This window comes from Schistocerca nitens, chromosome 1 (genome assembly GCF_023898315.1).
Source record: "Schistocerca nitens isolate TAMUIC-IGC-003100 chromosome 1, iqSchNite1.1, whole genome shotgun sequence".
Classification (NCBI taxonomy): Eukaryota; Metazoa; Arthropoda; class Insecta; order Orthoptera; family Acrididae; genus Schistocerca; species Schistocerca nitens.
This window is the reverse complement of record NC_064614.1, coordinates 629,458,786-629,482,924: the sequence shown is the minus strand read 5'-3', so window position 1 is coordinate 629,482,924 and position 24,139 is coordinate 629,458,786. Positions and strand designations below refer to the sequence as shown.

The window sequence follows — 24,139 nt, the reverse complement described above, 5'->3', positions numbered from 1 at the left end:
TGTTGAGCGGTCGCCATCTTAGCATCAACTGACGCTGACGCCTAGTCAACAGCGCCTCAAGCGAACAAATGTACAACTAAATGAAACTTTATAGCTCCCTTAATTCGCCGACAGATAGTGCTTAGGTCTGCCTTTTGTCGTTGCAGAGTTTTAAATTCCTAAAGTTGTGGTATTCTTTTTGAATCACCCTGTACATCAATTAATACGGGGAATACAGGGCACGTGGCTGCTCATCTCTAATTTCTTTAATCACTATGTTTTGCGAGTCAGATAACGTATAATTTGAGTTTGAAGTGCTCTTACTTTATTTCATTATGTATTCAGTACCTGTATGCACATATTACATTGGTATGCAGTTGCAGAGTTGCTCCCCGAAGAAGATGGCACTGATGCCTGTCCTGCACCGTTACTGTCACATATTGTCGGGTATTGTGCATCTGAAATGGCTGCCATGTGCTGAAGGACGTTCAGTACCTCTACCTCGAAATCCTCACTGTCGTGTTGGTTGCTGTTCAGTGCTATCAGTGGAGGTAGCAGTGGTATCGTAAACTGCCGCACCTACCGTTGGTATCTAATGAACTAAACTATATTAGAGCAGAAAGCATTATTAGTGTTTAACGCTCCTTCACTATGATACATTAGGCAAGGACCACAAACAGATCGCGCGAATAAATGGACCAACCTGGCAATCGTGTCAAGCAATTTAGGCAAAGTGCGGAAAATCTAAATCTGGATGTTGAAACGGGTATTTGAACACAGACTCCTAAATGTTGGTCCAGTGCCTTAACCACAATATCGTCTTGCGTGGTGTTGACATGTTTGCTATAACAGCTGCACAGGTTCATTTTGCACTCTCACTGTTGCCTCATGTTTTGGCACAGTACGTCCGTCGAAAGCATTCACATGCCCTCTCCCAGCTGAAGTATTTTTGGTTTCTGGAGAATGGAAGTTAATACTGTCATCTGTGAGTCACCCGTTTAGCACGCAACGTACGGAGTCGAACCGTAAACGCAGTCAGGTCCACGCCAGTGTCAGTCTTGCAACACTGTGGACGAAGCAGCATTGTCCGTTACTGTCATGAGGGCTATGAGGCGGTCATTGCATGTTGTGATCAGATTTCGTTCTGTGTATAAGGTATTCACTGTGTAGAGCTGTCATCCTGAAGTTTCGTACCACACATGAATCATTGTTAGAAGGATGTCACTTCTTCAGATGGCACGGCTTCCAGATGTCTTATCATTCTTCTTAGTTTGCCTTACCCAGATACCGATAATGCGAGCCTTGAGGACTAGGAGGCATACAGGCAGTTAGTTTCACATTTTAAGACAGATCTTCGCAGACTGAGTCCTGGTTTTACGTTGGAATTTCCAATCGCACTACAAAGAACGCTTCTACTAATAGAGAGGAGGGCACCAGTGGACATAGACAAATGCCTGTGGTAATTGCAATCGATTGAGACATCTACTTAAGGTCAAATTCTGAATTCAGACAAATAGTATTAAAGGAAATGAAACCGGTAAACGTAATAGACCACATTATAGAGTGAAAAGTGGTATCAGATTGCTTCAGAAGAATACGAGAGTTTAGAGGGTCAAAAGTAAAGTAGTTGACTTCTTACTTTGTTTGCATGAGCTTAGTAGGTGGGAAAAAATTGATTTCATTTTTGTTTTCCAGAAAACAATAACATAGATACAGAACATCTTAATTTAAGTGGTTTTAGGTTTGCGGTGTATTCACACACATTCAATATGGATAAACCAGGTGTTATCAGATTCATAAAAAACTAAGATAAGTATAAAACTAGAAATAACAAAATTCTGTGTAGATCGAAATATAGAACCATGTGCTTGTGAAGTAACACTGAGAAAAAAATTGTGATTGTTGCAGCCCACAGGTGTCCGCTAGGTAGTTCTGAAATTTTAATGAAAATTTCGATGAATTATTTTGCTATCTGTCAGAGATAGAAGAGATTTCTAATTTGTGGTGATTTTAAAGTAAGTTACTTGAAGAATCTGACAGAAAAAATTATGTAGTGACGTAGCTAGCCACTTACAATTTAGTATGTCGTAAACTTCACTTCCAGATTCGCTTAATATAGTAGTATCCTTTGTAATTTTGCAACTTAGTTTTCAGTGAAACGTATAGGAATTTGTAAGGGATCTGCCACGAAGTGTTGCGTTAACTACTGTGGGCCGAGAAGCATCGTGTTGTGATATACAGGTCATAATAACACTTACGCAAATGGATCTTGAGACAGGCTAGCCATGCTGGGCTTCTTCTGAAAAAGTGACTAATTATTTCTATTCAAGAGTTGTTGTATGCAGTTCCTTCTGGATGATTTAATTTCTACGAACATTATCTTGCCACTATGATACAAACAGGAGGAACATCTGTCCTTTCAGACAGTATCAAAGCCAAAGATATCCTTTGTGCTGAACTTTCATGAAAACAGACCTTAGAGAATCTACATTTTTTATCTCGCATAGAATTTGCGTAGTACTAAGTGCCGTTCAAACTAGAATAACACGGAATTGGTTTCTAGTTTTTGGTACTTACGTTGTGCAGCCAGGAGAGTCTACGCCACGGTGGATTGGCCCTCACTTGGCACTCGAAGTAGACGTCGTCGCCCTCCTTGATGTCGTCCGCGTTCAGTGTGGATCCCAGGAGGAGCGACACTATAGGTGGATCTAGGGGATGGAAATTTCAGTCTTTACTGAGATGTACTACAGATCAAGCAGACAAAGCAATACGCTTGAGCATACTTATCACGTCATAAATAATCATGAATTTGTGTAAAACGGTAAAGTAAGTGGCTTCACTGTTTTAACACAGATGTACAAAACTTCTTTCACTAACTGCTGATATAACTTTAAGAATCATATTCCATGTCAGTATACAATCTTCAGGGTTATATTTTAGGACAATTTGTCGAATTTAAGTATAGTTACTTTTCGTCTTCATATCGGCAATATAATCCTTAATCGGAAGGCAATACAAACTACTGATTTTTTTAATGTTGAATATCTATCGATTAAATACTATATTTCCATGTGAAATGCATATATCATACTGTAACTTCGTAACTACGTAATATTAACCCAATTTTACGTCGGTGGTTGACAAAACATGATAAAAATGTGTTTCCTATTTAAGATAGTAATTAGGTGTTGCCTTCGTTTATTAAACATAGTATGTGGTATTTAGTAATGGCGTATACCACTATTTATCATAATTGCGAGGTGACTTTGCTGCAGAACAAATATTTCTGCAAAAATAAATTTTAGAATTGGCTCTAACTCTTTCCACAATCACATGATGATATCCTTCTCTGCTATTATAGTTATCCGTTTTACGTACTGTCTCAAAGCTGCAGTTCCAACAGCAACAAATGCAAAACCAAATCTACATTAAATCAGTAGCTTATATATCTTGCTTTCACATTAATTATTATTTGTTAACGCCACAATTTTATCTATGTATCTCAGAGACTGCAATGTAGAACAAAACTCAGGAGACCAAGTGAAAATAAATAAAACCGAATTTTATATACTGCTATCTGAAGTTATTCACAAAGACTTCTTCTTATGGGCAGCCGCAACTGTATAAATCCATGACATAAAATGAAGAAACTGCACAACAGTTGCTTAATACATAATCTTTCGGCACACTGAAGTTCCATTATCGGGCCGAAGCTGTAATAATAAAACTGTTATGTTACATGCGAATGGGAGGGGATCTTCAAGACTGAAACATCAGACAAGGAACTATGCGATTAACATTTCTAATTTGAAATAAATTAAAAGAGAGAACGGGGCCTCACTTAGAAATAAAATCACTTAATCGTCTGAAGTTGTCATGGAACCGATCGTTCCGTGTCAAAATGGTAATAGGGACCGAAAAAGAAACAGATATAACAACCGGACACCAAAAGTTACGAACATAATGAAACATGTAAAATGTTATACAAATGGAGGGAGGGGAGGAAATCACATATTGCGTGGAATTACTTACATAGACTCTATAACAAGAGTATCCCGTGCTGCTCAACCCAGAATGCAAACGGGGAAAACTATGTGACAGCAAATACTAGCCGTGAGAGACTAAGCCGCACATGACCGAAAAGCAGGCATGAGACTGGTGAACTTTTTGAACTGGAAATCTGCCTCGATAATGTCATAATTAACGGGAACACTTTAGTAATACAGGTCTGTGAGTTCATTGAGTTCATTAATTGTATCGAGATGATGGGAATGAAGACTTTCTAGGATTTCAGTTTATTCCAGAACACTGAGTATTCGACCTCTTCTGCAGTGTTAAGGAAGTTAAATTATCGCTAACCTGCTGCAGAAATACATCTGGAATCGGCCAAGTGTTTACGTTCTTTAAATCTCGTATAAAAATTCCTGCCTGTCTGACCAACGTATCTGCTCTTATAGAACTGGCTTTTATCACACTCGCTACGATAGACTCTAGGATAGGAGAAAGGATCCTCTTTGAAGACTTTATTGTTCCTTAATCTACGACGAGACAGACTGTCAACGCACGCAACACACAGGGTGGTGAGGTTACATGCTTGAGAAATTTGATGCAGGTTTTCTTAAAGAACATTTTTACTTGAAGGAGTCTATAGTGATAAAAAACAGGTAAGATCTAATTACAGTTGTCAAAAATACCAACATCGCAGTAGGTACCAATACGGCTACCTTTGGTATCAGTCATACGTGTACTAATATAGTTACAGACGAAATATGTGGCATCGTTTTTGAAAACATCATCAGGTTTAGCAGCAGTCCATCGGACTAAATCAAGAAGGTTGTTAATATTTTAACTTTGGTCTTGTGTTTGAATTATTTAAATTTGGTGACCAAGTGTCCAGGCAGCAACAGGGTCTGGCCATGGGTTCCCCCCCCCCCCCCCCTCCGGCTTGCACTGTAGCTTCGAGTATCTTCGAGTACGAGTTTTTTAAGAAGTATCTGGAGGAGGCCGCTAAGGTATGTTGGCAAAGTTACGTTATGTCATTTTTGTTCAATACGGATCAAGGAAGAGTGTGACAATTTACATAAAAATTTAATATATTCCATGGAAAGATTTCTTTTTCTGTTCAGCATCAGATTCACGGAACTTTGGCGTAGTTAGACTTAGGGATTACCTTAAATGTCGGCAAGGTCGAGTTTGACATCTATACAAAAGAGTCTAGCACTGACTTAGTTATGAATGTACCATTGAACCACGCGTTTAAACATAAAACTGCTGCTTTCTGGTCTACCCCATTCAGATTAAATAATTTTCCCCTCACATCAGAGGAACATGGAAGAGAGTGCGGTATAATCACTCTGAAGCCAGCAGAGAAAAAGAAAAAGCACAAGTTTTATAAAATGCCCCGTCATGAATTCGTACCAGAGAGGATTCGGCAGGAACTGATGCCAGCCAACATAGTTCCAGCATTTTTCATACCAAAAAATTTGGGCAGTATGCTAAGGAATCGTGAAGTCATCAAAAAGCATTTTTCATACCAAAAAATTTGGGCAGTATGCTAAGGAATCGTGAAGTCATCAAAAAGGATATTTTCTCCTACCTCAGAGTGTATCGAAATGGGTGTGATAAAAGCAAGTTGTGTAAGAGCAGTTAAATTGGTCAGAAAGGCAAGAATTTTTGTACGAGATTTAGAGAAAATAAAGACTTGGCCAGTTCCAGGTCATCTCTGACGGTGGATTTGACTGATAACCAGCATCAGCTGCAACAGGTCAGCTATAACTTAACTGTCTTGAACATTGCAGAGAAAGATCGGATACTGAATGTTCTGGAAGTAACTGATATCATAGGAAGCCTTCATCTCTATGCTCTCGATACAATTAATGAATCCACAGACCGGAACAACAAAAATATTTCACCTAATTATGACATTATCTAGGCAGATTAAGGTGTACATGCAACGTAATATTTTTACTTGCTTTTTAAATGTACATGTCATCGTCCCTCTTAATTTTGTGATGGTTCCGTCTCCTTTCTGCTGTTACCTCCCACTTTTCCAGTTTAATCAGTTCGCCACTCTTACGTCTGGTTCCTTCCACGACTGAGTTTCGGTCGTGTACTTAGTACTCGCATCTAGTATTTACTGTTACATAGTTTTCCCGTTCGTATTCCCGATTATGCAGCATGGAAGAACGCTTGTTATGGAATCTATGTAAGTAATTCCACGCAATATGTGATTTCTTCCCCTCCCTCCATTTGTATAAGATTTCACATATTTCATTATTTTGGTTACTTTTCGTGTCTTGTTGTTATATGCGTTTCCTTTTTGCATTTCTTAGGTCCCTTTTACCATTTTGACACGGAACATATGATTTAACGACAACACTGGGGTGAGGATGTCTTCAGATGATTAAGTGATTTTATTTGAAAGAAACGTCCCGTGCTGTCTTTTAATTTATTTTAATTTAGAAATTTTAGTCGCATAGTTCCCTATCTGATATTTTAGACTTGAGGAGCCCCTCCCACTGACGTTTTATAGAATATTTTTATTATAACGGTTTACACCAAATGATGAAACTTTCATTGTTCTGGAACCAAGAGTGTACGCGTAAAAGACTGTGAATTAAGCAACTGTTGTGCTGTTTTTTCAGTTGACGAAAGACGTCAAATCCGTTTCGTGGTCTATGGCCGACGGCGGATTTCTTGATAATCTAACGTTTAGGCAGCACAAGTGGCTAACATTCACAGAGAGTTATTCTCTATAGATGATGGTTGATTGAAACTTGTTTCGAGGTCGTAGGCTGTATATAATAACTGTGGTCTTGTCCTAAGAATTTTCTTGGTCACAGTAATCGAACGTCCGCTTAGCAAGGGACTTTCTTTTTTTTTGTTGTTAACGTGCATGAAGATGTCGACTGCTTCTCTGAACAGACTGGAATTGTAATTTCTTTCCACACATAGAGCTTCAGTTCTTTACAAAGTTCCATTCAATCGATGAGTGCTCACCTACCACCAATTGATTCGTCTGTCCCAGCTTGCAGTTTCGTTTATGTTTCTTGATTCTCGTGTTATCGTATCGTCCCGTTATTCGACATTCATTTTTTTGCAAGTGCAACGTATTCGAAAAACCTCTGTAGATATGGATATGTCTTGTCTGTCGTTTGCTGATTTGAAACACTCACTAGTGTTCCTCATTCGGTTTGAATACTGTTTACGTGTCGTGTTTCGGGTGCCGTGTACTGAGAAATATGGGCGATTTTTATCGTTAACTTGGAGACGTATGACATAATGAGCACGAAATTTCTTTTTTAAAGGCGTAAATTCGCTTGTGTTCTGCTTTCTCACATCTGCTATTTGCGGAATCTTAATTGCTCCTCGGTATGCAATCAAAGTGTGTAACGTATACGAGATGCCATTGCTCACACATGTGACATGTTCTTCTGTTTGCGACATGTTCTTCTGTTTGCGTTCAGTAGAGGGGTTACCGCAGCGGAGGTAGCCACAAACATTTGCGTCGTTTGTGGGGGTAACGCCACTAGAGAGAGCAAGGCAAGAGAATGGTTTTCTCGTTCTAAGGAGGATTGTGTTGTCATTTGTGACTCTGCACTTGAGTAATACATTCGGGGTTTGTGAAGATGATTTAGACGCAATAATCCTCGATGGCCCAAGTTGCTGCACTCGGACACTGCCAAATGTCATGAACTGTGATCACTCCACCATGTTGTGACATTTGCATGCAGTGGAGAAGGATCGGAAATGGGGTGATTACATACCTCAAAATCGCAAAATTCGGGGGGGGGGGGGGGGTGCAATACGCTCATCTCTGCTTGCTCGCCATCAATTGGTAAATAAACAATGCCTACCATTCCCAGCCTATATCGTGACGAAAAATGGTGTCTTTATGATAACACAAGTAAAAAGTAAGCAACGGTTGAACCCGAACAATGTAGCAACTCTCCGTACAAAGAACTGTGCGCATTCACGAAACGTAATGTTACGCATCTGACAGGACAACGACGCTGTGGTGTGCTACGAATTGCTTCCCCGAGGTTTAACCATCACTGCTGACATTTGTTGTCAACAACGGAGACGTCTTGCAGGCGCAATCGAAGAACGACGACCAGGCAGCGTAAAGCGATGCTACTCCATGGTAATGCCCGCCACATTCTGCTACACTGACAGGGAGAGTACGCCTACTCGTCATCGCCGAATTCGTACAGATTCATGGTACATGTAGGGCGTGGTCAGACAAGAAAGTGCCCCAAGTGAGAACTTCAGATGGCCAAAAGTTTAGGAAATAGAAGGAATTTTCATTTGGATCCATCACCATGTGCACCTTATCAATTGTCCCTGTGAAAGTGTGTTTAGGAAGCAGTGTTTCGCTCAGCGGTAAGAAAATTGACTCGAAAGGATAGCGGGTTCGACTCTGCTCGGCGGCTGATAGTTTAATGCTCCTTGGCAATGTGTACACTACTGACGTCACAATTAACCACAATATCATATAGGTTATTTTGTATTTCTATGTGCACAATATCAACACGTTCCCTTGTACGCGTTAACTACAATCCCTTTTTTAATGTTTGCAGTTCCGCATTTGATCCTATGCCTATACCTTTTGTGTTTATATAAATAAATAAAATAACCTATATGATGTTGCGGTTAACTGTGATGTCAGTAGTGTACGCATTGCCAAGGAGCAGAAGAATATTTGTCGCTGGGTGAAGCCGAACCTGCGACCCTTTCAATGCGAATCCGATCTCTTACCACATTTATTTCTTTTAATTTCGTTTTCTTCGTTATTGATCGTTGTATTCGTTCGGGACGGACGTCCCATGACACTTGTTCAAACTCATCGTGGATCCATTCACTCAGTTTTTTTATTATTATTATTACAGAGAGCAGCTAACCCTGTGACCCAACAAGCTGAGCTACCGTGCCAGCGCGCTGAGCCAAACACCGCTTTCTAAACACACTCTCACAGGGACAGTTGATAAGGTGCACATGGTGATATATCCGTATCAAAATTCCTTTTATTTCCTAAACTCTTGGCCGTCTGGAGTTTCCACTTAGAGCACTTTCTTCTCTCACCACGCTCTACCTGTACCATAAATTTGGAGGCATTTGGCGATGATGAGTAGGCGTCCTCTACTTGTGAGAAAAAATGCTATAAAGGAGTTTCGTTGGGAAGTTATTCCACACACACCTTATTCACCTGTTCTTGCGCCAGATTTTTCACCTTTCCCGTTCTGTATCGAACAACCTTCAAGGAACTTCCTTTCCAGACGAAACTGCCCTCCGAACGTGTCTCGACGAGTTCTTGACCTCAAAACCACGTGAGTTCCACAGTTGCAGAAAGGAAAAGTTACCCCAGCGTCGACAGACTGTTGTAAATAGTGTAAACAATGAAGAATGATATACTGGGTGGATAAAGAGTCAGTATAAATTTGAAAACTGAATAAATCACGGAATAATGTAGATAGAGAGGTACAAATTGACACACATGCTTGGAATGACATGGGGTTTTATTAGAACCAAAAAAAAAAAAGTTCAAAAAATGTCCGACAGATGGCGCTTCATCTGATCAAAATAGAAATAATTAGCATAATAAAGTAAGACAAATCAAAGATGATGTTCTTTACAGGAAATTCTCAATATGTCCACCATCATTCCTCAACAATAGCTGTAATCGAGGAATAATGTTGTGAACAGCACTGTAAAGCATGTCCGGAGTTATGGTGAGGCATTGGCGTCGGATGTTGTCTTTCAGCATCCCTAGAGATGTCGGTCGATCACGATACGCTTGCGACTTCAGGTAGCCCCGAAGCCATTAATCGCACGGACTGAGGTCTGGGGGCCTGGGAGGCCAAGCATGGCGAAAGTGGCGGCTGAGCACACGATCATCACCAAACGACGCGCGCAAGAGATCTTTCACGCGTCTAGCAATACTTTTTCTTTTGGTTCTAATAAAACCCCATGTCATTCCAAGCACGTGAGTCAATTTTTACCTCTCTATCTACATTATTCCGTGGTTTATTAAGTTTTCAAATTTATACTGACTTTTTGGCCACCCGGTATTAATATGACTAAGATCTCTGTTACGTTTATCTGTTGTGCTAATTAAACTTTTGGTAAAACGCTATGAGCTTATGCAACAATCCACAGATGAAGTACAGAAACACGGACGCGTGAATATATAGAAAGGAAATATATTCTGTGAAAAATTATCAGAAAACAAAAACAAAAATTAATAGTATGATCGTTCCTCAAACTTATGCCAAGCATTTCAAGGGCCAAAAAGGAGTTAAAAAGTACGAACTTTGGTGTGTGTAGTAAGGACAGTCACATAGCGTTAAGGATGAGCGGGTAACTTAATAGTATGAGGAGAGAGATGGAGAGAGAGCGGAGCGGCTTACAGACGACGGTGAGCGTGAAGCTGGTCTCGAGGTAGGCGCCGGTGACGTTGGGGTTCTCTGCGCGGCACGTGACCACCTTGCCGTCGTCGTCCGTGGCGGCCACCAGCGTCAGCTCGCTCACCGTCGTGTTCTCCGCCGTCTCCTCCTGCGCAACGCACGTCCACAGATACACACAGCGGTACGCAGACAGTCCACATGGCGTCGCTGTAAGCGTCAGCCATTTGCCAGCAAAGCTTACAATATCCTGAATTCAGATTTGCCACAGTTATCAGACCGACTGGTCCTCAGATGCCTACAGCGTAGTTGAAGTCGGTTTCGTTTATCGCTGTTAATAATGGAAATCTCATTCACTACCTGTTTTGATCGAAACATTCATCATCAGCTAACATAAAACTATTATAGGAACCAACAACGTTGTGAAGTCAATTGCAAAATTAAAATTATAATAACTCATCTGTGTCACTGTCATAAAGAAAAAAAATATATAACCAACGTGACAACTTTCTTAATCGTTTATTAAAAGTCCTCTGCATATACAGAGGTGACATGAATAAATCACAATCGCCAAAACACTAAATATCGTTTCAAATAGCGCACGCGTATCGGGTGGAAGACAGCCAGTGCGTAATACTCTGCACGCTAGTGTTTGTAAACTGCTCTCAGTGTAGGACTGCAGATGTTTCACTGAAGTGCACCAGACTGGACAAGTGCTGATCTGTTGCCATTTTTGTAGGTCAAGGCACAGTTCACAGAGGAAGTCCGTCGTGATACCTGTGGCTTACGACAACTGCACTTCATGAAAAGTTCGCTCAGTTTCGCACAGGAATTCAAACAAGGAATAGCAAGAATCAAAAACCAGGAGCTGCTTGCGAACTTCTCCAGTGATGGCATATTGCAGTTCGAAGAAATAATCCAAGAAGATCGTCGTGTGACAATCGATCACGTGGCACGTGTTCTATCTTCTTTCCACACAAGTGAGTAAAACATCATTCGTAAGCTGTTGAATTCTCATAAAGTATCGACGCGTTTGAATCTTCCGCCATTAGACTCCTGAGCATAAAGTGGGACAATCTACGCAGCACCAACACGAAGCGTGTCTTATTGTCGAAATTTCAGCATCACGAAAAGCTGTTACAGCTACATTTCACTGTACAACTCTGCTGGAATTCCGAGTGGTCATACGCCGCAAATGATTCAGATTTGTAACTCATACGGAATGACAAATATGGCAGTTAACGCAAACATTTCATTCTGCATGATTGGAAAATCCAGTGCAGAGCCCCGACTTAGCCACAAGTGATTTTCATACGATTGCACCTATATCACAAAACTTAACACCGTCCAAACAGTTGCTTCACGTCGGCCACGGACACAATACACAATAGCACTCACACGGGACGGCGATCACTTTGTTGTTCTCGCTCCATAATCTGTGTTGGTGCTTTGCTCTGTCGACCTGTCGATATGTTTCTATACCCCTTAACACATCTGCCTTCACATAACACTTTGAGAGTGCAAACGACATCAGATTATTCCGTTCATTGAACTTGAATTTAAGCAACACGTTAACAAGCACGAAGAAAACAGCATCAGAGGAAATGAAAATAGCAATTACAATCACGACAACCGTATGGAGTAAACGTAAACATGGTTGTAGAAGGAAATAAATTTACAGCACTCAACCTGAAAAACCTCTTTCACAAGAATACCTCTTCAATCCCTAAGAACTTCGTTGAACTCAGAGATTTTAGATTTGTATGATTTATAGTGTAACTGAAATTTAGCTGATTACTTTTAGTACTAATGTGGATGACTTCACACTTTCCACTATTTAGAGTCAATAGCTACTTTTTGTACCAAACGTATATTTTGTCTCAGTCGTTTTGTAATTGGTTCTGATCGTGTGATGACTTTACGAGACGGTGAATTACCACTCAATCTGCCAAAAATCTATTATGGTCGCTCAAATTGTGTCTTAAAACATTGAATAGATCAGGAACTGCAGAGGGCTAGTAACACTTCCTTGGGGAACGTCAGATAATACTTGTAGGACATTCCAGGTGTGTAGTCGTGTTCTGAAGCACACTAATGCGTAGATATGTTGGAAGCAGATTCCTGTACCAAAGAAACATTCTGATCTGTAAGATCACTCTTTTCCTTACAATTTTCGACAGTTTAACCTACATCTTTTTGAAGAGATACTCCAACTGTCACAAGCAATTTTATGTAACTACATTAGCCATCGCCATATTCAGTGGTCATCTACCTGTTAATGAACTATACGTAGTTCTATCCCGTCTGAATCCAGCGATACAAAAAAAAGGAAAGTAGTGTTTTTGTTGAGAGGTGGCCTGGAGACACGGGGAGGAAGTATTTCGCCAGACAATGAAGCCGCAAGTACCTTCCGCAGAGCTATTACGCTGGCCTGTCGGAGTGGACTGTCACCCATGATTTGTGTCGCCTGTAAGATCGGTGGATAACAGCAGAGCGTAGAAGACTGTCGAAGGACCTGGCAAGATTTACACCTCGAGACTCTGCCTCCTCCGATGGGCGTCTAGTACGGTCAAACGCGAACTACTATGCACGTCCAGTAATAATCCCTACATCGACCACTGACATCAGTGTTACCGTTTTATATATTTTTAAATGCTTTCATACTTATTTGCAACAATAGACTAAAAACCAATAAAAACTGAATGATATTACACTGAAGTGACAAAATTCATGGGATGCCTGGAAATATCATGTCAGACCACCATTTGTGCTGCGCAGTGCTGCAGCTCGACGTCGCATGGATTCAACAAGTAGTTGGAAGTCCCCCACAGAAACACTGAACCATGCTGTCACTATAGGCATCCGTAATTGTGAAAGTGTTATGCGTGCGGGATTTTGTGCACGAACGGACCTCCCGATTTTGTCCCAAAAAATATTCGATGGGATTCAGGTTGGACGACCTGGGTAGCGAAATCATTCACTCGAACTGTCCAGAATGTTCTTCAAACCAATCATGAACAATTGAGGCACGGCGACATGGCGTATTGTCATCCATAACAATTCTGTCGTTGTTTGGGGATACGAAGTCCATGAATAATGGCAAATGATCTCCAAACTGCCGAACGTAACAATTTACGGTTAGTTATCGGTTCAGTTGGACCAGAGGACCCAGTTCATTCCATATAAACACAGCCCACACCATTATGCAGCTACCACCAGCTTAGTACAGAGTCGTGCTGAGAACTTTCGTCCATGGATTCGTGGGGTCTGCGTCACACCCGAACCTTACCATCAGCTCTTTCAACTGAAATCGGGATTCATCTGACCAGCTCACGGTTTTCCAGTCGGTCCAACCGGTATGATCAAGAGCCCAGGAGAGACACCGCAGGTGAGGTCGTGCTCTTAGTAAAGGCACTCACGTCGGTCCTCTGCTGACATAGCGCATTAACACCAAATTTCGTCGCATTGCCTAACGTGCCACATTGATTTATGCGGTATTTTCACGTAATGTTGCTTCTCTGTCATCAACAACTCTACGCGAACGCCGCTGCTCTCGGTCGCTAAGTGAAGGTCGTCGTACACTGCGTTTTCCGTGGTGAGAGGTAATGCTTGAAATTGATATTATCTGCATACTCTTGTACTAACAGGTAATTCAGTTGGACAGATGATCAGCTTAAGTTGGCTGGCCATCGGTCATGATTAGGTATGTACCCAGAGAAAACTTCGTACAGGGTGTGGGTTAGGGGTGGGGTTCCAAAGTCCTACAGCGAAACATTTTGGTGAAAAGCTATAGGAGCGGCCGTTTGATATGTGCTGGAGGGGTTGGTGAGATAGACTGTCGATTTAAGAGGTGGGTCAGTTACCACCACCGCTGCCCAGGGAGTGCTATGCAGCAGCGCCTTCACCACCAGTACAGTCTGCGTGATAATGAAATACGACGACGCAGTCAAGTAGCTGTCCACCTGCTTCAAGGAAATACTCCGACTCTCAGAAAAGTTCCAGGACTGACCTTTTATTTCTGAGTTGCAATGCTAAACAGGAGCAAGTGTTATCTTTATGTCATTTTGTATGCGTGCGTCCTTGAAATGACCTGGGCCATGTTTCCACGGGAACTCTCTTGGTGACAGGGCTGCGCTTCTTGAGCATTAGTTACGGGACACAATGGATGCTGATTGTGAGCAAAGAGCAGTTCTGCGTTAAGCTCGAGAAAACCGCTAGGGAAACGTGGACAATGATTAAGCAAGCATAAGCAGGTGAGGAACTTTCAGTAGGTCGTTTTTTAGATTGGCACAAAAGGTTTCATGAAGGCAGTGATTCAGTGCAAGAAGATCTCAGAGTTGGAAGCCTGTCTACAGCACATATCGATGTGAATGTGGAGCGTATAAGAAGACCGTCATGTGACTGTTCATGCGATATCAGATGAACTTAATTTGAATCGCGATGTGCGTCATAACGTTTTACGCGAAGACTTATACAAACGGAAACTTAATGCAAAATTCGGCCCTCAAAATCTAGAAGACGAACAGAAAGAGGAAAGATGAAGAATGTCTGCTGAACTATTTGATAGAGCGAGACGTGAGTCTACATTTCTGTCACAGATAATTGCTGGGGATGAAAGCTGGAGAAAATTGTATGATCCTCACATGAAGCATTGAAGTGCTGAATGGCGGAGTCCTGGATCACATGTCTCGAAAAGGACACACGATAACCTATGAGAACAAAGACAATGTTGATTGTATTCTTTGATAGTAAAGGCTTAGTTCACCAAGAGTACGTTCCTCCAGGTCAAACAACGAACCAAACACTGTACACGGAAGTCTTGAAACCTTTGCGATAAGCCATTCGACGTCGCCGCCCTGATTTGTAGCATTATCAGGACTGGTTCTTACAGCATGACAGTAAAAGACCTCATACTGCTTTATCTGTTACCGAGTATCTGGCCAGTCATTCGGTTATTGTTGTCTCACATCTGTCATGTTCGCCTGACCTCTCGCCTTGCGATTTTTCCTTGTTTCCACTAGTGAAAGAACGACTGTAAGGTAAGCCTCATCAAGATGTCACAGACAGCCAGTAGGCTGTGACAATGAGCTTACAAACACCGCAGTTCAAAATTTCCCTACTTGCTTGCAAGACTTCGAGAAACGTTAGTCACTACGTATAGATAGCCCGCGGCATTCCTTCCATAGGAGCCAGGATCATTACTTGGTAAGTGTAATATTACGTTTATAAAACCATCTGTCGTGAAATTTTTGTGACAAAGGGAGTAATTAACACCTAAGAGAGTGACCCAAGGTAATTGTTAACAAAGCGGGTAATTTTTTGTTTTTTATTCAGTATGTATTTCAGAATACGTGCGGTTGAAATGTGCTCCAATCACATTCCTGCTGCCGGTTGTGAATATTACACTACACTATTATATAGCTTTTTTTCCCGTTTCCTGTATTTTCTTTTCCCTTTTTCTAATTCATTTTCATGATACATTGGAAACTTTTACTTCAGGATCAGTGTTGTAAATTTATTTCCTTCTACATCTACGTTCATTTTACTTAATGCAGTTTACATGAATGTATGTGGTATTTTCATTTATTGTGATGTTGAATATTTTCTCGCTTGTTACGAAGTTGTCTAAATTCATTTTCTGTGAACAGAAAAAAATGAAGCTGCAATGTTCTATGAAACTGTAAATGGACATACTCGGAATTTTAAAAGTGTGACACGGAGGGAGATGAGTTGAACGTTATAGAAACAAGTGTATAGGTCGACAGAACACAGAGTATAGAGCGAGAACAGTAGGGTCATTAGCGGGCGTCATGACTCCTTGTGTGTAATATGTCCGTGGTCGACGTCAAATAATTTTTTGGATGGTGTTACATTTTGTGATTTCGGTGTGTACCGCGGACAAAGACTTAATAACCCTAGGTTTCGCGTTTCTTATTATTCGGGATGGCTATACGCGACAAGAATTTTGAAAACAGCGCTGTGCAGACCACTAAGTGGTCTGTCTGATCCAAACCCAGGACTATTAAGTCAACTGGCAAGTAATTTAAGCTACTTTCTTATTGCGGACGGTTTTATTGTGAAAGGTGCCAAGCTGGGATCAAAGGGAAAGCTATAAATCTGAAAATGCGACTAGAAACGGCTAACAAACATTGTGACTTTGGTATGCGTCCCGTGTTAATTGAATGAAGCGTGTCTTACGTTCGTCGCTGCATGCAGATGCGCTAAATGAGATAATTCTACAAATGTCGCGTGATCCTTCTGCATCCACAACGGGCGGCTACGATCAGGACAAAAAGTAGGACTATGTTAATTACTGCTTCCGATGCTGAAGGATTAAAGACGAATGACGCGGACGCCGATGAAGCACTGACAGCACCAGCTAATGGAGACTGACTTTGAAAAAAAAAATTATAAGAAGTTTAAATCTCGCAAACTATTTCACTAAATAACACTGTAAATACTTTTTACAAAACCAATGATAGTCTCACAGTACTGATTTTACGTATCTGTAATTTGTACATCATACTGAATTCTTCCATTTCAGTAACATTCAGAATTATAATTAAAAGTTGTTTCGTTCATCAAACCAATCTTTTACACTAAATGTTATAATTCTGCAAACGTATCAACTTCTGGCACTGTCATTATTTCAAACGACTGCTACTGTTTCAAATGAGAGCAAAGTTCTTCCGTCTTTATTTTCCCTTCACTTTTAAATCGTTTGTTCAAATTTACTTGTGTTATTGGCGCATGTTTATCTGAATTCGCGTGTTTTTTTTGTTTTTGTTTTTTGTTTTTGTGCTGTTCCTCGTGTGGATTACTGACCTGTGTCGACCAAACACGTGCATTGTGCAGAGTACCCCATTACGTTAGCGGACAGCAGCCCACCACGGCTTCTGCGGTGCGTTTAGTGAAATACTTTCTTAGGGAGAAATTTTTAGAGTTTGGCAGATGCGTGAATATTCATTATGCTATAGTTTTACAAGCTTTGACTGCGTACGTGAGCGTGGTGTTCTGTTAATCCTGGGAAATCCTGAGCAGTTAGTTATTTTTAAATGAAAGTTCCGCCATTTGATTGTACACTACTGTACAGAAATCATTTCGGCCTTTGGCCATTTTCAAGTACCACAATGTTGGGCATGATTCAACGTACATTGAAGCGCCAAAGAAGCTCTGTATTCCAATACAGAGATATGTAAGCAGGCAGAATACAGCGCTGCGGTCGGCAAGTGAAGTGGGAATTTTCCCTGACGATCATTTAACGAATGTCCTGTATATATCACGAATCCGGTAAAACATCAAATCTAGTACATCGCTGAGGTTGGTGAAAGATCCTGCGATAAGGGGACCAACGACGATTGAAAAGAATCTTCAACGTGATAGAAGTGCAACCCTTCCGCAAATCGCTGCAGATTTCAATGCTGGGCCATCAACAAATGTTAGCGTGCGAACCATTCAACAAAATATTATCGATATGGGCTTCTAGAGCCGAAGGCCTACCAGTGTACCCTTGATGACTGAACAACACAAAGCTTTACGCCTCGCTTGGACCCGTGAAAACCGATATTGGACTGTTGATGACCGGAAACATGTTGTCTGGTCGGACGAGTCTCGTTTCAGATTGTATCGAGCGGATGAACGTGTACGGGTACGGAGGCAACTTCATGAATCCATGGACCCTGCATGTCAGCAGGGGACTGTTTAAATCGATGGAGGCTCTCTAATGGCGTGGTACGTGTACACCTGGAGTGATATGGGACCACTGACACGTCTAGATACGACTCTGACAGGTGACACGTAAGCATCCCGTCCATTGTGCATTCCGAAGGACTTGGGCAATTCCAGCAGGACACTGCGACACCCCATACGCCCAGAGTTGCTAAAGGGTGACTTCAGGGAGACCCTTCTGATTTTAAACTTCCCAGACATGAACATTATTGGGCATATCTGGGATGCCTTGCAACATGCTGTTTAGGAGACATCTCCACCCTCTCGTACTCTTACTGATTTATGGACAGCCCTGCAGGATTCATGGTGTCCACTCCCGCCAGCATTAGTTCATACATTAGTCGAGCCTATGCCACGTCGTGTTGCCGCAGTTCTGCGTGCTCGCGGGGGCCCTACAAGATATTAGGCAGGTCTACCAATTTCTTTGGCTCTTCAATTTATAGTGCAGGTGTCACAGCATATAAGCGAGAACATATTCAGTAATTGTTTGTCAGAAGTTAAACAGCCGTGTATCATCTCTGCCCTGCACTTTGTGAATATGTTCTCTTTTTTATGCTGTGGCACCTACATTATACAGCAAAGTTTGATATACATCAACCGGAACTTGTAATGTGTTCTAGGCTCGGAACTCTCCCACAAGAAAACATAATAATAAAGTTCTGACTCCACCTATTAACAAAATGATTTTCCTCAGCTTAGCACAAATGGTATCCTTTGAACAGTAAAGAAGATCAACACAGAGGAAATACAAAAAATGTCAATCATGTGGTAGAAAAGCCTACACCAAACGGAAAGTTCACGGTAACATTCAGAGATATTCTCTATGATACGATACCGTCTTTCCAAATGACCGAATATTCTAAAACCCTAAGTCCACGCTCCGACTGGGAGGCGAAGTCTGAATCAGAATGAAACCTAAGGGTCCGGCAAGACCACTACAATTTCAGAGTCCGTCAATCTCGCCGAACGAATTTGACAGTAATAAATGACACGTACAGTTGCCGTGAGCACGTCGCCGATCTTAGCGCTGTCCACACAGGGCGAAAATGGTGTGCGGTCGGAAGCGGTGCTGGATCCATGGCAGATGGCATAAATCTGTGACGGAACTTCCTAGATCGGAGCCAGCGAAGTCCTAGATATTTCCATGTTAGAGGTACACTTGCATTCGATCGGCCTTCCGTAACACGGCGGTTGCAGAAAATACTCCGCAGCAGAAGAGACCCCTGCCACGTTAGTGCGCGTCACCCGTTCTTCGTGTCTGGTATACCGGAAGGACTTCTGTGGGCTGGCTGGCTAGGTAGACCTTGCTATCGTTGTGTCACTGGGGCTGTGCTTGCTGCAGCCTACTGGCAGAAATGTATTGCAGGGACGCTTCGACTCCTGATCACTTCCGCGACACCTCAAATTCGTTTGTAGAAGTCTAATGAAGCCAAACATTGTGGTACATGAAAATGGGTAAAGGCCGAAATTATGATTCTACAGTAGAATAGAAAACCTATATACAGTCTAATGGTGGAACTTTCATTTAAATAAACACATCAAAAGAAGTTTTGCATCGCCTCGGTTCCGAGAGTTCCGGAACCTGTACATAAAATGGGTGTAGAGATCAACATAAACATCATTTGCGCCCTTTTTATTGCTCATGAGAACCACAAATTGCATGTTGTACCACCATACAGCGAGACCTTCAGAGGTGGTGGTCTTGACTGCTGTACACACCGATACCAGTAATACCTAGTACCACGTCCTCTTACAAGGATGCATGCCTGTATTCGTCGTGGCATATTGATCACAAGTTGATCAAGGCACTATTGGTCCAGATTGTCCCAATCCTCAACGGCCAGCCGTTAGTTAGGTTTAAGTAGTTCTAAATTCTAGGGGGCTGATGACGTCAGAAGTTAAGTCCCATAGCGCTCAGAGCCATTTGAACCATTTGAGCCTCAACGACCATTCGGTGTAGATCCCTCAGAGTGGTTGGTGGGTCACGTCGTCTATAAACAGCCCTTTTCAGTCTATCCCAGGCATGCTCGATAGCGTTCATGTGTGGAGAACATGCTGGCCTCTATAGTCGAGCGATGTCGTTATCCTGAAGGAAGTCATTCACAAGATGTGCACCATGGGGGCGCGAAATGTCGTCCATGAAGACGAATGCCTCGCCAACATCCTGCCGATATGGTTGCACTATCCGTCGGAGGATGGCATTCGCGTATCGTACACCCATTACGGCGTCTTCCATGAACACCAGCGGTGTACGTCAGCCCCACATAATGCCACCCCAAGAGAGCAGGGAACCTCCACCTTACTGCACTCGCTGGACAGTGTGTCTTAGGCTTTCAGCCTGACCGGGTTGCCTCCAAACACGTCTATGATGATTGTCTGGTTGAAGGCATATGTGACACTCATCGGTGAAGAGAACGTGATGCCAATCCTGAGCGGTCCATTCGGCATGTTGTTGGGCCCATCTGTACCGCTCTGCATGGTGTCGTGGTTGCAAAGATGGATCTCGCCATGGACGTCAGGAGTGAAGTAGCGCATCATGTAGCGCATTGCGCACAGTTTGAGTCGTAACACGACGTCCTGTGGCTGCACAAAAACCATTATTCAACATGGTGGCGTTGCTGTCAGGGTTCCTCTCAGTAGTAGCCCTTGGGCGGCCTGAGCGAGACACGTCATCGACAGTTCCTGACTCTCTGTATATCCAACGTGTCCGAACAACATCGTTTTGGTCCACTCAAAGACGCATGGACACTTCCCTGGTTAGGAGCCCTTACTGGCACAAAGTAACAATGCGGACGCCATCGAACCGCGGTATTGACCGTCTAAGCATGGTTGAACTACAGACGACATGAGCCGTGTACCTCGTTCCTGGTGGAATGACTGGAACTGATCGGCTGTCGGACCTCCTCCGTCCAATAGGCACTCCTCATGCATGTTTGTTTACATCGCTAGGCGGGTTTAGTGACATCTCAGAACAGTCAAAGGGACTGTGTCTGTGACACAATATCGACAGTAAACGTCTGTCTTCAGGAGTGCTAGGAACACGGGTGATGCAAAACTCTTTTAGATGTGTGTACTATTACATTGTAAATTCTACAATCAAGTGCCAAGTTTATTGTTAATAAAAGTCAATGGTGTAAGTGAATTAGGCTGGACAATTTTTAAATCGAACGGTACAGCACTAAGGCTCTGGTTCCAAGGAAAAAAGTGTCAAAGTGGTCCGACCTTTAGTGTCATGCTACTGACTTTCGAGTTCCAGGACAGGATGACTGCGCCACCTACGGAGCAGCGGCACGCAGGTGGCAGACGTACCTTGGTCCTGCGCAGCGGGCGCGACGCCTTGTACCAGGTGAGCACCGCCGGCGGCCGCGACCCCGCCGTCTCGCAGCGCACCGCGTAGCGGCGGCCCGCCACCAGCTGCCCGGGCCGGTCCAGCACGCGCACCCACAGCGGACGCACTGCCACACACACCGAGGCACGCGTCACCACCACCAGAACACTCACTGGACCACTCTGCAGCTGAGCTGGCGCTGTAATCGTGGCTACCGAGGCATCACAACTGCGTGCCATATGTAACATTTACTACAACCTGCTCATGTGCATTAGTAGGTAGTGCTGTTCACGATAAGCTATACCGAGCACGCTAGGTGGCTTAATGCGCAGCCTTTAATGAAGTACTGAAAACGTAGGTGAGGAATGAATATGGAACACCCTTATCAGAATTTAATGGACATACTCTGTGTCACTGAAGAATAATTTACGTGGCTGCGGAAGGAAGAGTATGGTAACGGAATACGAGGAATAGACTGTGTCAAACAAATAGAGATTTAGAATACCACTTGAGTTGTAGGGATATTTACTTTCCAGTGCTTAGGTCATAGCCGGTTTCGGGCTATTACATGGTCATCACATGTGTGGCAATTTTGTGCTGCGACCACTAGCGCCGCTATGGAGAGTACAGGACATGGTGTGCCACCAGCGAGCACAGAGCATGGAGGGTACACCGCATCCTGTGTTCTTCATAGTGGTGATAGGGGTCGCAACACAAAATTACCACACCTGATGATGGGCATGTAATACCTCAGAACTGATCGTGGTCTAAGCACAGGAAAATAAAAAAACCTTACAACTCATGTGGTATTTTCAGTCTCCACTATAATGCTAGTTGGGGACGTTCCTTTGGCAGAAATGTTTGTCTGTCAAACAAGTCACAGAGGATGCTCTATTCAATACTTATGTAGAGATGGAAACGTTAGTATAGTATAGGAAAAGATGGACACCTGCAAGAAACTAGCCGATAGACTGGCGACTTTAAGAGATCTGAACCAGTACTTCCATTCATTTCATTAACACTTCAAAGAAGTGGATGGGAGTGTTTTGAACCTAACGATACCAGAGGTTGGATTTTTGCGTTGGGGCAGCATACGTCCATAAACACAGACAGATGGATAGTAAAAATAATTTTCGTTTCAACATAGGCCAACAGTAACCAGAAATTTTTGAAATGACTCCAGAACTGTGTGCTACAATAGACTTCTTAGCTTAGTGTCACTACAGTTATAGATTTTCGAATTATAACATTTTCAACTACACCAAATAAAAATTCAATATCTGTATCTGAAAGCTGTAAGTAGTAGGCTAGAGTTCGTTTTGGGGCGTTTTGTTAGTACGGGTGGCCTACATTCAGGGGAAAGCAGACATTCAGTTGCAAACATGTTGTTCTCTTTCGACTGATGGGTCCGTAAAAAAAAAATGTGTGTGAAATCTTATGGGACTTAACCGCTAAGGTCATCAGTCCCTAAGCTTATATACTACTGAACCTAAATTATTCTAAGGACAAATACACACACCCATGCCCAAGGGAGGACTCGAACCTCCGCTGAGACCAGCCGCACGGTCCATGACTGCAGTACCTTAGACCACTCAGCTAATCCCGTGCGGCTGACGAGTCCGTAACTTATTGTCCTGTTAAGAGGATTATGACCCCCTGGGAATAATTCTTCCTTCTCATTGACAGGTCCTTAACCTATTGTTCTCCTACCCGCCCCCTTCCCACTCCTTATCTCAACCGCTCAGAAAACCTACAACCCTCTCCCCTCCCTCTCACTGATACAGTTACACTTTTGGGTGTGAGTTATTTGAATAGACCCTGTCACTCTATCAGTTTGATTGACTACTAATTAAATTCATTAATTAATTAACCCCTACCTTTCTGGTAAATCCCCATCCTATCCTCCCTTCAGCAAACCCAGTCCCCTACATCGAAACTGGGGGCTCTGTGCTGCAGAGGAAGTATCTCACACAGGGAAATTCAATTACATACCAGATGGTATACTGTTTAATTATAAAAAAATTCAATTTTCAAGCATTGGATCTCTCTTCCTGTTTGTTCTCTGCTGTTTAGGAAGATTCAGGTCTTGTAAAATACTTTGAAATGGAGTAAGTAGTAGATTGTTCTTTTTTTATCCCGAACGCACAAGGAATACCACCATGAAACACCTATCACATGTTATTGCAATTTTAAAAATCCTTCGATTGCCAGGCACGAACTCTCCCCTCGTTGTACAGAATGCAACCCATGCAGGCTGCCTGGAGTCAGGGTGCACCATGGGCCCCATGAAGTGACGTGTATGTCAGCAGATGCGCCATGTGCTGGTGTCCAAGAGGTATTCACTGGGGGCCCCGACTGACAGACTGGATGTTATGCTAATCCCCGAATAAAAGCATCAGATGTGGCAACACTTTGATAATTCACCCCATAGAAATTCCTGTCGAAACACATGATCTATCTCTTTCTCTCTCTCTCTCTCTCTCTCTCTCTCTGTCTCTCATCCTGTAGTGCGCCACGGCTGCACCAGCACATGCTGTCAGCCATGGTTGGACTGAACAGCAAACAAAGCACCATTTACCCAGTAAACCTCTGCAGAATACTGATGCACACAAGAAATGCCTTCAGGGTAAATGCCTGACTGAGAATGAATTCCGCCATGAGCTCTAAGCTGTAGTCTGTGCTCGAGAGGAAGGATCTTATGACA

General features: G+C 42.6%; 1 protein-coding gene across 1 annotated transcript in view; it reads right to left on the bottom strand.

Moving 5' to 3' along the window:
* LOC126191595 (uncharacterized) overlaps positions 1-24,139 on the bottom strand; it is a 248,516-nt gene that overhangs the window by 69,028 nt on the left and 155,349 nt on the right. The window contains exons 5-7 of the mRNA XM_049932541.1: positions 21,417-21,562; positions 10,386-10,530; positions 2,557-2,687 (exon numbers count right to left, since the gene is read on the bottom strand). Of these exons, the coding sequence (XP_049788498.1) occupies positions 2,557-2,687; positions 10,386-10,530; positions 21,417-21,562 (422 nt within the window). The remainder of the gene's footprint in view (positions 1-2,556; positions 2,688-10,385; positions 10,531-21,416; positions 21,563-24,139) is intronic.